The following is a 16,364-nucleotide window of genomic DNA, read 5'->3' on the forward strand; positions in this document are numbered from 1 at the left end:
GAGTGGCAAAAACCCTGGGACAAGCTCGCCAGGGCTAGCTAATGTCGAAACCGAGCAGGAGACGCATGGCCAAAGGAAGGACTGTTGGGTAAGGCGTGGGGCCAGCGTAACTGCAGGGCCTTGCACAATGCAGGGCGGGAGCCTGGGAGGGCTGAGGCTGGTCAGGTGTTGGGGACAGGGGAGCCTGTTTTCAGTGTGTTCAGCCCCTCCTGGGAACAAAGTCCCTCCAGCAGTGCGAGGCAGGGCCTGCACTTCCTGGCTGGAAGCTGGGACCCACAGCCCCAGTGCCCAAGGGTAACTGGACAGTTGGAAGGCAAATCTTTGTGATACGCCAGCATAAAAAGCATCTTCCTTCATCTGTGGGAACAGCAGTGTGTCCCTGCAGCACTGGCATTTCCTGCCACCGCAAGCAGCCCTTGATGGGGGCAGAAAAAGGGACTTGAGGCAAAGAACGGGCATAACTGAACCCCTGCGGCTCCTCTCACAAAGCTGTGGCTGCCTCAGCCCTGCCCTTGCTCCCCCTGTGCCAAGCCTGCTGCATGCTCCCGGAAGGCTGCCCCGACACCCTGGAAGTGAGTCGCAAGTGTGGTGCCAGCACAGGCAGCTTCGGGGAAGCAGCGATTTCATGTGTCAGGGTGTCGACAGCCCTTGCTGCGGGTGGCAGTGGGGCTGTGGCTGAGGGGCCAACGGGTGCCGACGCGCCCGTACCCTGCATGCCCCCGGGATGATGGCAGCTGCCTCCCGGTCATCACGCCAGCCCTGCACCCCACGTCCTGATCTGGGGGCCCAGCTCTCACCCGTGTCCCTCTGGGGCACCCAAGCTTGTCCCCCCAGGGTGCCCAGCGTCCCTCTGGGTAACCCTGGATCGTCTGCTCCCGGGCTTCCCCTGTGACCACCCCCGGCCTCCTTGTTCCCCACGGGCTGCGTGTGCCGGTGCCGGCCCTCGGGGAGCCCCGCACAGTCAAGGGGCAGGGCCAGCGCGCCCGGCCCGGCCCGCCCCCGCCCGGCTTACCAGCCCCGGCCCCTCTCCGCTCCGCCCTGGCACGGCACGGCCCGGTACGGCCCGGCACGGCAGCGCCCGCAGAGCCCAGGTGAGCGCCTGGAACGGCACCGGACGGGGCGGGGTGGGCGGCAGAGCCCGGGACCGGGCGGCCCCGGGGAGGGGCGGGCAGGGACAGCCGGACCCAACGGTGACCCCGGCTAGGCACCGGGACCGGCCCCGGTGAGCTGGGGGGAGAGAGGCCGGCCCCGGAGATACCCAGGCCCCCTCCCTGGGGGCTGGGACGTGACTTCTCTCAGTCCCGCGGGGATCCCCTATACCCATTGCTGTCCCGGGGGGCTGGGAGGGGTCCCAATCCCCGGCCCGGCCCCAAGGGTCCCTCGGGTTCCTTGTCCCCGGGGCGCTGACAGGGTCCCCATTCCCTTCCCCAGGATGGGGCTCGGCGGGTGTCATGCGGGGCAGGGATGCTCCCAGGGGACAGGCAAGGGTGTCTCGGAGGTGGAAGCAGGCAGAATTTTTTGCCCCACTGCAGGCAGCTTGGCTTCACCTTCCGCTCATGATGTTTGGGAAGAGGTTTGGTATCTCAGATCCTCCCCCAGCAGCACCCGTTGTCGTCTGCCCCCGGGGGATCCTGTCACGCCCTGCCCCACACACAGCTGTGGCAGTGCCCCAGGATCCTCACCTAACTGCAGTAGGTAAAACCTTTTCTCCTTTATTTTGGTAGATGCAATGGTGACATATCCTCCGTGTGGATCGACCCTGCTCGGTGCTGAGCACTGTCAATAACCCCACACCAGTGGCACCACGCAGCATGGGGCTGTTGTGCCATGCATGCCTCTTGCTGGCACTCACCCTGGCCCCGCTGGGCACCAGCACCTGGGAGTGCCCTCGCATCCCTTACAGCTCCACCAGGAACTTCTCCGTACCCTACACACTGCCTAGCCTTGATGCTGGCAGCCCCGTGCAGAATGTTGCCATCTTCACTGACTCCACCGGCCCAGCCGCCATCTTTGTGGCTGTCCGCAACCGCATCCTACTGGCCAGCCTCGAGCTGCACCTCCTCTCAGTCCTCATCACTGGCCCAGTGGGCAGCGCTGAGTGTGAGATCTGCCACCTGTGCCCGGCTGCCACGGATGGCCCTGAAGACACAGACAATGTCCTGCTGCTGCTGGACCCGCTGGAGCCATGGCTGTACAGCTGTGGCATGACACAGCACGGGCTGTGCTACCAGCACCAGCTGGAGGTGCAGGATGGTAAGGTGGCCATCACAGCCACGCACTGCCTGTACTCGGCTACAGGCAACAGACCCATGTCCTGCCCTGACTGTGTGGCCAGTCCCCTGGGAACCAGTGCCACTGTGGTGGCCACCTCCTACGCCTCTTTCTTCTACCTCGGTTCCACCATTAACAGCAGCGTGGCAGCACAGTACAGCCCACAATCGGTGTCCGTCCGCAGGCTGAAGGGCACCTTGGATGGCTTTTCAGATGACTTCCAGTGGCTGACGGTGCTGCCACGCTACCGCGACAACTACACCATCCATTACATACACTCGTTCACTGATGGGGACCACGTCTACTTCCTGACTGTGCAGCCGGAGCGGCCAGGCTCGTCAGTGTACCACACGCGCCTGGCACGGCTCAGCACCCATGAGCGTGACCTCCGCCACTACCGCGAGCTTGTCCTCGACTGCCGCTTCGAGTCCAAGCGGCGGCGGCGTAGCAGCGAGGAGGATGCTGCACGGGATATTGCTTACAACGTGCTGCAGGCTGCCCATGCCACCCGCCCAGGCACCCGCCTGGCCCACGACCTTGGCATCAATGACACCGACATGGTGCTCTTTGGTGCCTTTGCTGAGAGCCAGCCGGAGAGCCGGGTGCCACGAGAGGACTCAGCTGTCTGCGCCTTCCCCCTCCACCTCCTCAACCAGGCCATGGAGGAGGGTATGGAAAAGTGCTGTGGCACTGGGCACCAGTCACTGCTGCGGGGGCTCAGCTTCTTCCAGCCAGTGGAGTACTGCCCGCACAACGTGAGTCCTCCACGCATGCTGTGTTTGTCCTGGAGAGCCTGGGGGTCAGCTGGGACATGGGGAGGTCGATCTAGGATGGTAGGAAGCACTGGTAAAGCAGGGTGCACTGGGGGTGGGTTGGGCAGGGGGAGACCAGCATCGCCCAGGTGTGAGTCAGCCCTGCCAGCTGCCCACTGCCTGCTGCAGGGGCTGCCGCATTTCACCAGCCCCTGCCACACCAAGGAGGTAGGGTGCTGGCAGGAATCCAGCTGCACTCCCCACCCTGGGCACCCTGTGCTTGCCTGTGCTGTGTGCCACAGACACGTGTCCTGGCATGTGGACGTGCCTCTGCTTGCCATGCACTGTGCCAAAAGTTCTTCTCCTTGGTGTGGCTGCCCTGGGGAGCACCGGCTCCAGCCCCATGGTGACTGTCCTCAATGCCAGGTTGTTGATGGCCACCCTCACCAGCTTCTTTATGTGTGAAGGAGACAGGGAAGCCGCGAGGCCTTGGTGCACCCTGGACTGGGGTGCACGGGGTGCCCAGCCACTCCCGCCTTGCCCTTCCAGCCCCAGGGCCGCCGCCTTCTCTGGGCAAATAAACTGCAGGCGGAAAGGCAATTAGTCACCAGGGTTTCCCAGCTGCCGTAGCTGTGGGGCAGGAGTGCGAGTCCCAGGGACAAGCTCTGGCACGGCTGGGAGGGGGACAGGCAGGCATGTTGGCAGGGACCCCTCTGCAGGTGAGGTCCCAGCAAGCACCCCTGACATGAGTTTTAGTGTTCTTAGCCAGGCGCAGGGTGAGGCGCAGCCAAATCCCCTCCTCTCCTCACGCACAGAGCAGACAGCTCGCTGCCGCTGACTCACACAGCTGGCAGGGCAAGACAGGAGGGGATCCCTGGCCCCGAGCATTGGTGGGGGGTAGTGGGGACGCCCTCGCTCCTGGTGTCCCCCTTCATCCCCAGCCCCCTGCTGAGCCCTGGGGGCTGGGGAGGGCTGGCTTTGGGGTGCCTGTCCCACAGTGCCGGCATGAGTAACCACATCCAGCTGGGGCAGGAGGGGAGGGCAGGATCTTACGCTGCGCGGAGGCTGCGGGAGGGGCCACAGATGTGGTTTTTCTCCCGAAATTTTCACAGCCTGGAGGGGAGTTTGGGCAATCAGGCACTCTCCAAAATATCTCACAGTTGGAGCTGATGTCCATCTGTGAGAGTGAGGGGGGTTGGGGTGCCAGGTCTGGCTTCAGGGTACCCATCCCGCACTTGGCTGCAGGTGAACCTCTCAGCGCCAGTGGCCAACACCAGCTGCTGGGACCAGCCCACCCTCATCCCCACCACCTCCCGTAAGGTGGATCTGTTCAATGGGCACCTGGCCGGCGTCCTCCTCACCTCCATCTTCGTCACTGCCCTGGGGGACGTCACTGTGGCCCACCTGGGCACGGCGGAGGGACGCATCTTCCAGGTGGGATGGAGGACCTGGAGGGTTGGGAGGTGCCTGGCAGGGTAGGGGGTCACGCTCAGCCCCCTGCTCTGCCCCACTGCAGATGGTGCTCCAGCGCTCCAGCTCCTACCTCCTCACCTTGGCCAACTTCTCCCTGGGGGAGCCGGGGCCGGTGCGGGGTGCCATGGGGCTGCAGAACCACTTGCTGTTCTTCACCGCTGGCACCAAGGTGAGTGGGGAGTCCAGGGGGGTGCAGGACTGGCGCTGACCCCACGCACCCGCTCACCTCCACTCTCCATTCCTAGGTGTGGCGCCTGAACGTCACTGGCCCTGGCTGCCGCCACTTCTCCACGTGCCAGCGCTGTCTGAGGGCTGAGCACTTCATGGGCTGTGGCTGGTGCGGGGATGGGTGCACGCGCCGCCACGAGTGTGCTGGCCCCTGGGTCCAGGACAGCTGCCCGCCCATCCTCACCGATGTAGGTCTGCGCTGCCGTCCCCCCTGCACCCCACATCTCCTGGGCACTTGGATGGGGAGGGAGATGACATGTGGGGTGGCACATGGTGGGACCTTTGCCCCATCCAGAGACCCCCTCCCCGGGATGGGTGTCTCATGCCCTGGGGAAGGAAGGGGGCTTTCCAGACCCATGACCATCATCAGGCTTTCGGGACTTGGGGCAACACAGGTGCTTCTCCCACAGTTCCATCCCCGGAATGCCCCACTGAGGGGCCAAACACGGGTGACACTCTGCGGCATGACCTTCCGCTCGCACCTGGACCCTGACCCCCGCCACAGCCCCCCTGGCACCTACCGGGTAGCAGTGGGACAGCGAGGCTGTGCTGTGCTGCCAGAGGAGAGCAGGAGCCACAGGTGCGCAGCAGTGCCAGGGTGGGGGGTGACGGCAGCAGAGAGGGGTCCAGGGCTGCCCCCCCAGCCCGGGGCTGACCACCCGTCATTGCCCCGCAGACCCTTGCCCAACTCCCGCCACAAGGACTTCGTGGATGTGCTGGTGTGTGAGCTGGAGCCGGGAGGCCTGACAGCAACAGGGGGCCTGGCTGACGTAGTGCTCACCGTGGAGGAACCTGCCAGACCCTCTGGCTTCTATGTCCATGGCTCAGCCACTCTCAGCGGCTTTGTCTTTGTGGTATGGCCCTGCACTGGCAGTCACCCTTGGCAGGGTTTGGGGGGGTGGGGGTTTGGCTCACCCACCCCACTGTCCCCATCTCTGCCCAGGACCCCCACATCAGGACCCTGCACCCCCTGTTTGGCCCCCAGGGGGGTGGCACCCATCTGTCCCTGCACGGCACCCACCTCTCGGCAGGAAGCAGCTGGCGGGTAATGGTCAATGGCTCCGAGTGCCCCCTGGTCAGGCAGCCCAGGTATGCCCTGTCCCACCCCTACCAGGCATAGTGGGTTCCCTGGCATGGGGACGGGCATGAGGACCCCCCCACTGTCCAACTGTCCCCTCCAGCCGTGGCTGCTGTGTCCCCAGGCAGGGTGATGAGGTGATTTGGTGCACAGCTCCCACTGCCAGTGGCCTGGGTGCAGCCTGGGTGGCCCTGTGGATTGATGGGGAGGAGTTCCCAGCCCCCCAGCCCTTCCAATACCGCCCTGACCCCTTTGTATCAGCCATCATCCCCAGCTGCAGCTATGAGTGAGTGCGTTGGCTCCCTTCCCTTGGCGGGGACAGCCCTGGCTTCCCTAACACCCTGGTTGGGCTGGATGGGATACTGGGGACCATGTGCACCCCAGGGACCATGTGCACCCTGGGGACCACATGTACTGTGGGGACTGCATTCACCCTGGGGCCCTGACCACTGCCCACCACAGGGGCTCAATGCTCACTATCATCGGCACCCACCTGGACTCAGTGTATCGCACCAAGATCCACTTTGAAGCCAGTGGTGTGAAGACCAAAGCCACAGTAAGTGCCGGGGCAGGAGGCTGTCACCCCCTGAACCTGCCCTGCCCACCCCAATACCCCAGGCACTGTGCCACACCAGTGCCCAGCATCCTACCACCTGCAGGAGTGTGAGGATCCGCAGGCACCAGGGCAGGTGCTGTGTCGCAGCCCGGCTTTCCCCTTTGAGAGCAAGGTGGAGATGGCACCAGGGAACCTGAGTGTGCTGCTGGATGGTGCTGCTGGCCGCTGGCTCTTCCGCCTCTGCTACTACCCCCAGCCCAAGGTCTTCCCCTTGGATCAGGAAGGCAGGCACCTCCGCCTCAAGCCTGGTGACGATGAGATTGAGGTGCATGTATGTGGGGCAGTGGGTGAGCCAGGGTGGTGGGTCCTGCCTCTGGGACTGCCGGGCTCAGGGTACTATGTCTGGGCAGCAACTGGGGTTGGACACCGTGGCTACCTGCATGAACATCACCATGACGGTGGGGGGCCAGGACTGCTACCCCACTGTGCTGAAGAATGAGGTGACATGCCGCCTGCCCCGTGAGCTGCGCCTGACCCCAGCTGGGGCCCCCGTAGAGGTAGGCACGCCCCAGGGTGGGTGACCACCCCCAGTGTCCCCCACCCCATCCCCACTGAGCCCCCACTCCTCCAGATCTGCGTAAATGGTGCTTGCAAGGCGCTGGGCTGGGTGCTGCCCCCTGCCTTCTCGCTGGACCTGGCCACCAGCCTGGCCCTTGGCACTGGCATCACCTTCCTGGTCTGCTGCATCCTGGCCACTGTGCTGCTCTGCTGGCGCTGGAGGAAGCAAGGGGGTAAGTGCTGTGCTCGCTGGGTGCCCCACTGCCGCCCATCCCATGCCATGCCACCCCCTCACCCACCCCACTTCTGCCCGCAGGGACGGAGAACCTGGAGCTGCTGGTGCATCCCAGCCACAGTGACCCCCCAGCCACCACCCAGCACCCTGGTGTCGACTACAGGGAAGTGCTAGGTAAGTGGGTATCACCGGTGGGTGGTGGGGTGCTGGGTGCCTGCCCAGTCCTCACCCTGCGTCTGCCTGTCCTGGCAGTGCTGCCCACGGCAGGCAGTCCTGGCCCAGTGGGGCTCCGGGCACACTTTGCCGGTGCCAGTGCTGGTGCAGGCATGGCGGGCGGTGGCTCCCCCGTGCCCCTGCTCAGGCCCACGTCCTGCTGCCTTGAGGACCTGCGGCTGGAGCTGCTGGAGGAGGTGAAGGACATCCTCATCCCCGAGGAGCGGCTTGTCACCCACTGCCACCAGGTCATTGGCAAAGGTGATGCTGTGCCCCGATTCGGCTGTGGCATCACCCACTCACTCTGTGTGATACCAGCTTCATGCCACCTGTCCCCATAGGGCACTTTGGCAGTGTCTATCACGGCACATACGTGGACCCACTGCTGGGGGACATCCACTGCGCTGTCAAGTCCTTGCACCGTGAGTTGTACTTGCTCCCACAGCACAATCCCACAGCATGGCATGGCAGCAGGGTGCCCCATGGCTTGGCTCTTGTCAGGCATCACAGACGTGGAGGAGGTGGAGGAGTTCCTGCGTGAGGGCATCCTCATGAAGAGCTTCCACCACCCTCAGGTGCTCTCACTGCTGGGGGTGTGCCTGCCCCGCCATGGGCTGCCCCTTGTTGTCCTCCCCTACATGCGCCATGGGGACCTGCGCCACTTCATCCGCACCCAAGAGCAGGTATGGGGGCACCCTTGGGGGGGGCAACAGGGGGCTGATCTCACCCTGCTCACCACTGCCACCCTGCAGAGCCCCACGGTGAAGGACCTCATCGGCTTTGGGCTGCAGGTGGCCCTGGGCATGGAGTACCTGGCCCAGAAGAAGTTTGTGCATCGGGACCTGGCAGCCAGGAACTGCATGTGAGTGTGGCTGTGCCCACTAGACCCCTGCCATAGGGTCACCCCATGCGCCTGGGGGTGGGCATGGGGGTGTTTCCCAGTGGCCCCCCTCCCTGAACCAGTGTCCCACAGGCTGGATGAGACACTGACGGTGAAGGTGGCTGACTTCGGGCTGGCACGGGATGTGTTTGGCAAGGAGTACTACAGCATCCAGCAGCATCGCCATGCCAAGCTGCCTGTGAAGTGGATGGCATTGGAGAGCCTCCAGACCCAAAAATTCACCACCAAGTCAGACGTGGTAGGCACAACCCCCATTCCTATCCCCCAACACCAGTCCCCATCCTGCCCACCCCCCATGGCAGCTCTCTACTTGGCAGTGGTCCTTCGGGGTGCTCATGTGGGAGCTGCTGACACGGGGGGCATCCCCATACTCTGGGGTGGACCCCTATGACATGGCCCGCTACCTGCTGCAGGGGAGACGTCTGCCTCAGCCCCAACACTGCCCTGACACCCTGTGAGTGGGGCTGGGGGTTGGGCAGGGCAGGGGGGTGGTCCCAGGGGGCCACTGGTGCTGACGAGGATGTTGGGGCAGGTATAGGGTAATGCTGAGCTGCTGGGCACCAGCGCCTGAGGAGAGGCCATCCTTCACGGGGCTAGTGGGTGAGCTGGAGCGTGTCCTGGCCACACTGGAGGGCGAGCACTATGTCAACCTAGCTGTCACCTATGTCAACCTGGAGTGCGGTCCTCCCTTCCCCCCCGCGTCCCCGGGGCAGCTGCCCAATGGTGAGGATGAGGACAAGGACAACAAGGAGGAGGAGGAAGAGAAGGAAGAAGAAGAGATGGAGGACACAGCCTTGTGTTGATGGGGTGCCCTGCACCATGGGGGCTCCCACACCCCTGTACACCATGGGTGCACTCTCCCTAGGAGGGATGCAGGGCACAGCCAGGTGCTATAGGACACCATCTCTATGGGATGGGTGCTGGGAGGCAGCTGGGTGCTGTGGGGTGCTCTCCCATTGCTCACACCCAGACCCTGCTGGGTCCTCCCCAGGCTTGGTCCTGGTGTGGGGCTCAGTCCTACACTAGCTAGGTGCTGGGGAGCTCAGCCCCACACTGGTGAGGTGTGGTGTGGGACCCCAGCATAGCCCCAGTGGGTGCCATGGGGTGACCTGACCCACCCATGCGTCCTGTGGGTTTCCAACCCCTTGGCTGCTCAAATTGCTTATTAAAACCTAATGATACTTTTTCCCAGGCTGGGGCTGTGTCTCTGGGGGGGGCTATGCCCTGCATTGGCAGCACTCCTGTCCCTCTGCATGAAGGGGGCTCCCAACCTGCCCCTGGAGCACAAACCTCGCAGGGGGTACAGGTGAGGGTGCACCCACTGTTCCTGTGCCAGCCACGGGAGGGCACCTGCACACCAGTGCTGGCATGGCTACCTTGGGCACCATCCCCGGGTGCCGACCACACAGGGGCCACCCTATGAACTTTGGGTCCCTTGCGCTCAGGGGGGACCCAGGCATCTAGGAGGTGGCATCTGGGAGGTGATGCTGGCATCAAGAAAAAGGATTTTCCCAAAAATCCCTCTCCCACCCTATTCAGTTGTGGCTAAATATAGCCCCGGTGGTTCTACCAGCAGCTCTGACAGCTGGGTGGGCTCAAGGCACCTGCCTGGCTTCATGGCTATGGTGGGCTGCAGGCACAAGACGGTGGATGTTTATAGTGCCCCTGTGATCCCACTGCCCAGGATGTGGGTCATGGTGGCCCTGGGATCACAATACTCCTGGGATGATGGGTGCCTGGGCATGGGATCAGGGTGCCCTTGGGATTACAGTTGCCTGGGCATGGGATCACAGTGCCACTGGTGTCATGGAGCCCAGGGCACGGATTACAGTGTCCCTGGCATCAAGGTGCGTCTGGGATCATGGTGTCCTGGGCATAGGACCATGGCACTCCAGGGATCAAAGCACCCCCAGGATCATGGTGCCCAGGCCATGGGATCATGGTGACAGACTCGGGGATGCCCAGCCTGCAGTGCCTTCTTTTGGACATGGCTGCCTACCCTGCCCACCTGCATGGGACCCTGGTGGGAGACACCAGAGCATCATAACCAGCCTCACTTAATTACACTCTAATTGCTTCAGCCACTGCCTGTGCAGGTCATGCTCCAGGGCATGCCTGGAGTCTGGCATAGCAGCTACCCAGGAGCAGGGGAGAGCAGCTGAGCGCCCCACCAATGCTTGCTGCCACATGGTCCGGCTTCCTCTGCTGCTTTTGCTGACACTGGTGGAAGATGTCACATCTTCAAGGAGTTTGTCCTGATCAGGAGGTCCCCTCCTCCCCAGTTTTGGGGCAAAAATACCCTAGAACAAGACACTGAGAGAGATAAGGTGGCCAGTGATCACCCCCCTGGGTCTATGTCCAGACCTCAGAGCAGGGGGCAAGGGTAGGGTTTGGGAATGGAGGGATGAGCAGGGGATGCTTGGGGCAAGTCCAGGATCATCAGGGGATGCTGAAATATGCCTCAGCCTATGGTCACTAGTTCCTTGTCTGTTGCCAGACATGCAGGTCGTGCAGCCAGCACCAGCTTTAAATAAAACCTCCTTGGCTGCTCATTAAGTGGCACCGGAGCCTGGGGCTGCGTCAGCTCCCATCAGCCAAGCTGTCCGTCTCCACCAGTGCCTTGCACCTGCATAGCTCCACCGCCGCTTGTGGGCGGGTATTTTTAGTACGGCTGGGCCCCAGCATCCTGCAGTCAGGGGGTCTGCCAGGACTGTGCCTCAGTTTTTCCATGGTGAGGCCACGCTTACCCCCTGACCTGGGTTTCTGGGTGGCTGTGCCCTCAGTGTGGGTGCTAGCCCTGCCCGTGTGAGGTCAAGCAGCACTATTTGGCTAGGCTGCCAAGTTGCTGTGGCAACAGGAAGGGCCCAGCTCCACGCAGTTATTATGGGCTGGATCAGAAGCGGGAGGTGCTGGGGGATGCTGGGCACTGGGGCAACAGCAGGAGTGCAGCCGGGGTGGCCAGCTGGGGCACCACCAGCAGCCAGGATGCAGGGAGGGAGCGAGGGATGGATGGATGGACGGATGGACAGACAGGCACCCTGGGTCCTCAGCATGGGGCACAGTGGGTGCCCAGGGCTGCAGTCAGGTGGCAGATGGGTGCCAGGCCTACTGCCCCACGACATGAGGGGCAGCCCCAAAGGCACCCTACCTGAGGCAGGGATGTCAGTGCCCTGCGGTGGGGTGGTGCAGGGAACTGCTCGTTAGCTGACAAGGCTTGCGTGGTTACGGTGACGTGCGTGAGGAGAGGCCCTGCCTTAGGCTGGCCCCCCTCCTTGCAAATGTGCTTGTAGAGATGACAGATTTTATGCTAATACGCATTTATCCTGCCCTAATTATGCTGCAGGAAGCAAGGAGCAAGTGCCTAGCCTTTAATGCCATGCTCACAAGTGCCTACCCCTGTCTGCCACTGCCTGCCCCTGCCTGTTGTTGCCAGCTGCTGCTGGCCGGGATCAGTGCTGGTGCTGCGCACGCTGCCATGGCACAGGGGACAGGCAGGGGACATCTCAGGGTGGCATCTCGTATGGCACCTGCCACAGCTTGGGCGCGTCTCAGAGGTGCTCCCTGGGCACAGGTGGGCACCGAAGGTTGGGCACCGAGTAAGTGGCACCCTAAGGTGCTGCATGGCTGGGCATGGTTTGTGGAGCACCAGTTGAGGTGTGGGCATGTGCAGCCATGCCGTGCCATGCTGTGCCATGCTACGTCATGCCATGCCCACCCACCACGGCTGCAGCAGAGCAGCCAGCATCCTACCCCGGCAGCTGGCCTTGCACACACAGCACTTTAAATGTTTTATTTAGGGAAAGTGCTGTTGTTAGCAGGCATTAATTATTAAAATCAGAGCCATCTATAAAACATGAGTGGCCGTGCATGGGGCTGTAGGACCACAGGCAGACCCCAGCACAATCCCGTTGCCAGCAGCACCCAGGGATACACTGCAATGGTGTTTGCCAGTGCTGCTGCAATGGCACCATGTGCTGCTGGTGGTTTTGGGCTCCTCAGGACAAAGCAGGTGCAAAGGCTGGTGGCAAAACAGGTGCTACCCAGGTGGGCAGTGTGCCCCCCTTTTACCTCCTCCACAGCCCGCCGGGCAGATGGAAGTGAGGCTGAATTGGAGAGAGGCAAATTTGTGCTGAATCAGTGTTTGAGCAGAGCAGTGGTCTCTGGCATTAGCCAGCCCAGCGAGAGGTGACAGGAGGCAGCAGGCAGAGCTGAGCTGTTTTTAGTGGCTGCCAGAGCGCTGGGGAGCGGGTGTGAAGAGCAGCCGCCGCACCGCCATTTTTAGAAACCAGCAAGTTTTGCTAATGACGCCTGCAAGCAGTGGGGGGGCTGCCTGCACCCCAGCCTCCCCAGCCCTCACTGCCCACACCCTGGGCAGGCTACGTGCCCAGCCCCAGGACCCAGCCTTGGTACCCCTGTCCTCCCCACCTGGTGCTGGCGCCCGTACCTACAGGCACCTGCACTGCTCAGGGCACCCCTGCACCCATCTGGAGCTCTGCTGGTCCCTGGGGAGCTCCAATGGCTCCCAGGGAGCTTTGGTGGCCCTTGGGGAACTCTGCTGGCTCCATGCAGCTTGCTGGCCCACAAGGAGCTTTTCTTTAGCCTGAAGCCTTCCAGTCTGTAACAAACATCTTTTTCTCCTTTTTCTGCCCCACAGACAGTATTTGCCCTCAGCCAGGGAGGCTTGGCCCATCTCAGCACCTGCTCAGGACCAGCACCAGCCGCATCCTGTCCTGGTCCCAGTCCTCTCCCCAGGGCTGGTTCTCTCCTAGCAAGGAGACCCACTTGATTTGCACATGAAAATCCTCATTCTGAACAGCTTCCCTGTGCCCTCATCCCTACTGACACAAGAGCCTCTCTGGGAGTAGGTACTGCCCTTGGGAATCTCAGAGGATCCCCAAAGGTCTTCCAGTGGGAAGGGGAACAAAATTCCAATAGCATGCATGATGTCATCACTGTGATGCAGGTGATTGCTATGGTGACTGGGCCCCCCAGGGCAGGGCTCCCAGGACCATAGCCAGCCCTAGATGCGATGGGGGCCAAGCCAGTGGAGAGGTACAAGGCTTTGTGCATAGTCATCATCAACACAGAGATGGGCTACACCAGGAGCAGGCTGGCTGGGGACGAGCAGCTGTGGTCCATGGTGCCCAGCCATGTGGGGGGCAGCCCCATCCTCACTCATGGTGTGGTCACCAGCTGGGACAGACTAGAGGAGCTGTGGCACTGTGTTCTCTGCTGGGACCTGGGTGTCTGCCCCAAGGAGGTGGTGGTGCTGGTCATGGATGCCCTGCTCTCCCTTGCCACTAACTGGGAGAAGGTGGCCAAGCTGCTCTTCAAGGTCTTCAGCATGCTGGCCATGCTGGTGCTGCCCCACTCCCTGCTCACCGCCTACTGCTATGGCCGCATCACCAGTGTGGTGATGGGCTGTGGTGCTGGCACCTCCTAAGCGGCAGGAGTGCAGGAGGGCTATGCACTGCCTCACACCACCTTCCACCTGGACATGGCTCGGTATGCCCTCACCCGCTACCTGGGGGTTGTACCCTGGTACCCTACTGGCTGCTGGCGGGGAGTGCCACGCTGCTGCATGGCTTCCCCCAGTGCCTGGCTGCCGAGCTGGGCCCCCGCCCCGCCCCGAAGCCACCCTCTGCCACCATGTGGCCGCCTGGCTGAGTGGCTCACTGGCTGCCTCCCTTGACACCTTCCGGGGCCCATAGGTGCTGTGGGCTGTCTATGGGGAGGGCCCCACCACTGTGCACCCCCACTATTGCTGACTCCAATAAAGGGCTGGGGGTGGTGATCAGAGGCTACTCCCCCTTTTTTCTCGCCCCCCCCCCCCCCCCGCCAGCACCCTGAAAGGAGGGATGGGGTTTATTTGGCCCCGTTGCCGGGCCAACATGAGCAATTATTGCTGATTTCCTGGCGGTTGCCATGGTGATGGTGAGCACGCAGGGATGCAGTGCCGCGTGGTGTTTGAGTCACGGACACGCTGCACACACAGCCCCCCCCACTGCACCCCACTGCGTGCTGCTCAGCACTGGCCTGCCAGGCCGGGCTGGCCCCACACCGGCTCCACCCCTCCTGGGGCAGAGGGGTACGGCTGAGTGTCCCCCACCCCATGTCCCCTCACCCCAGGCAGAGAGGTACAGCTGGGCGCCCCCAGCCCTCGCACCCCCACCTTGGGCAGCCCAGGCTGGCTCACTGCATGGGTCCTGTAGGAAATGTCACCCCAGACTGGCCATGTCACCCTGCACCCAGCTCTGGGCTCACCACAGGGCAGCGGGAAGGGTGGTGGGTGCACAGGGCAGTGGGTATATAGGACAGTCGGTGCATGGGGAAGTGGATGCACAGGGTAGCAGGTACACGGGTCAGTGCGTGTGCAGGGTGGGGGGTGCACAGGGTGGTGGATTCACAGGGCAGGGGGTGCAGGGGACAGTAGGTACACAGGGCAGTGGGTGCATGGGGCAGTGGGTACACTGGGTGGTGAGTGCATGGGGCAGTGGGTGCGTGGGGCAGAGGGTGCATGGGGTGGTGGGTACACTGGGTAGTGGGTGCCTGGGGCAGAGGGGCAGGGCACAACAGGAACACATGCTGTTGGGCTCAACAGAGCTGATCAGCCCAAAATGGTGCATGGGGTGGCCTGAGAGCCCAGGCAGAGCCAGGACCAGGAGGGGATTGAGTATGCAATGACGGGAGCCTGGGGCTGTTTTGCTACAGGCAGGAGGCTGGTGCTGGGAGGCAATAGGCATGAGCCAGGCCAAGGGACACTGGAGGAGTGCTGGCCCATCCTTCATGCTGTGAGCCACTGCTGGGCAGCCCTGAGCCATGCCATGCGCCTGCTGGGTAATTGAGAGTTACACTCCAGGTTCCCGCGAGGTGCAAAGATTAATAACTGCACCGCACTGCTGCCAGCTGGTATGATTAAACTCTTGATTAGAAGCTCAAACTATGGTTCCCTGCTAATTCCCCCACTCTCAAGTGTTGTTAATTACCTGGCAAGGGTGGCAGTGGGCCCAGTGGCAGTGGGCACACAGGGGATGGGTGCAGGCGATGCCCTGGGCTGCCTCTGCCTTGGGGTGCTGGCTGGTCTCCCTGTGCACAGAAGGGAGATGCTGGCTTTGGGGACGGACCCTGGCGTCCCCTGTCCATGGGCCTGCCTGACCCAGGCTCAGGGGGCTGTAGGCCTTACAAAGATGGTCACTTCCCCATGGCAGCTCAGGATGTCACAGGCTGGGTGGTTTTGGGGGTCTGGGGTTTAGCGGGTGCAGGGACATGAGGGGGGGTACAGCTCAGAAGCAGCACTGTATGGGCCGCAAATGCCAGTGCACAGCACACAGCCATTTGAGAGAATCTGCACACACGGCTGCATTGCATGTGGAGCGAGGTGCTCCGGGGGCTGGGGGAAGGATCTGGGGCCCTGCTGCACCCCTGCGGCCATGCTGCCAGAGTTACGCATATTGGGGTGGCCCTGCAGCACTGAGTGGACATCACCCCTTTCTTGCCCCTTGGCCCAGACCATGGGGTGCAAACAATCCCTGTCTGGAGGGGAGCAACCACAGCCTTTGACCCCACAGATGGGGAAGGGGTATAAGGGAGGTTGCTGGTTCCCACAGGATCATGGCACAGAGGCAGGACTGTGTGCCTGCCCACCTTTTCATGGTGCCTTAGTGCCCTCAGGGGGCAGGTACCTGTGACACTGAGCCCACGCTCAGCACTGCTAATAAGCCGCTCCCTCCCTGTCCACCCTGTCCCATCCCATCCCACCCCACCTGTGCTATCCCATTCTATCCCACCCACCCCATCCTTTCCTGTCCCACCCATGGCCAGTGGCCATGGCACAGCCCAGGGGACCCTTGCTCACTCAGGTGCTCTGTATCTCGCACCAGTCCCCACCATCTCAGTAAAGCCTGCTGTGACACCAGGGCTGCCCCGGCTATTGGGGCTTGGTGGGATGCAGCCCACAAGGCGCCCCTTTGGGTGGCCACCTCTGGGGCTGAGGAGCTCGTACAGGGACAGTGGGGACAGGCAGTGGCTCAGGGGATATCCGTAGGCAGCTGAGGCTCACCTGGCTGGGCTGCAGCTGGAACGGAGCAAGCCACAGGGAC

General features: G+C 62.7%; 1 protein-coding gene across 7 annotated transcripts; it reads left to right on the plus strand.

Annotated features, from left to right (window-relative positions):
- Nucleotides 1-193: 193 nt before the first annotated feature.
- MST1R (macrophage stimulating 1 receptor) lies at nt 194-9,445 on the plus strand. Of its 7 annotated transcripts, XM_064454129.1 has the most exons (22): nt 754-1,091; nt 1,533-1,573; nt 1,725-3,026; nt 4,269-4,457; nt 4,540-4,665; nt 4,742-4,912; nt 5,135-5,304; nt 5,401-5,578; nt 5,668-5,813; nt 5,927-6,088; nt 6,265-6,358; nt 6,462-6,689; nt 6,769-6,915; nt 6,990-7,149; nt 7,233-7,325; nt 7,404-7,625; nt 7,706-7,786; nt 7,866-8,047; nt 8,117-8,226; nt 8,338-8,503; nt 8,583-8,719; nt 8,798-9,445. In XM_064454129.1, exons 3-22 carry the CDS (start codon nt 1,812-1,814, stop codon nt 9,066-9,068), a joined length of 4,248 nt encoding a protein of 1,415 aa, XP_064310199.1. In that variant the 5' UTR covers nt 754-1,091; nt 1,533-1,573; nt 1,725-1,811; the 3' UTR covers nt 9,069-9,445. The 7 variants fall into 7 exon arrangements, with proteins under 7 accessions (XP_064310200.1, XP_064310204.1, XP_064310201.1 ...); XM_064454130.1 differs by lacking the exons at nt 754-1,091; nt 1,533-1,573 and adding an exon at nt 194-572; XM_064454131.1 differs by lacking the exon at nt 1,533-1,573 and having other exon boundaries at nt 753-1,091; nt 8,804-9,445.
- Nucleotides 9,446-16,364: the final 6,919 nt, after the last annotated feature.

The sequence above is a fragment of the Phalacrocorax carbo genome, chromosome 6, assembly GCF_963921805.1.
Source record: "Phalacrocorax carbo chromosome 6, bPhaCar2.1, whole genome shotgun sequence".
Lineage (NCBI taxonomy): Eukaryota > Metazoa > Chordata > Aves > Suliformes > Phalacrocoracidae > Phalacrocorax > Phalacrocorax carbo.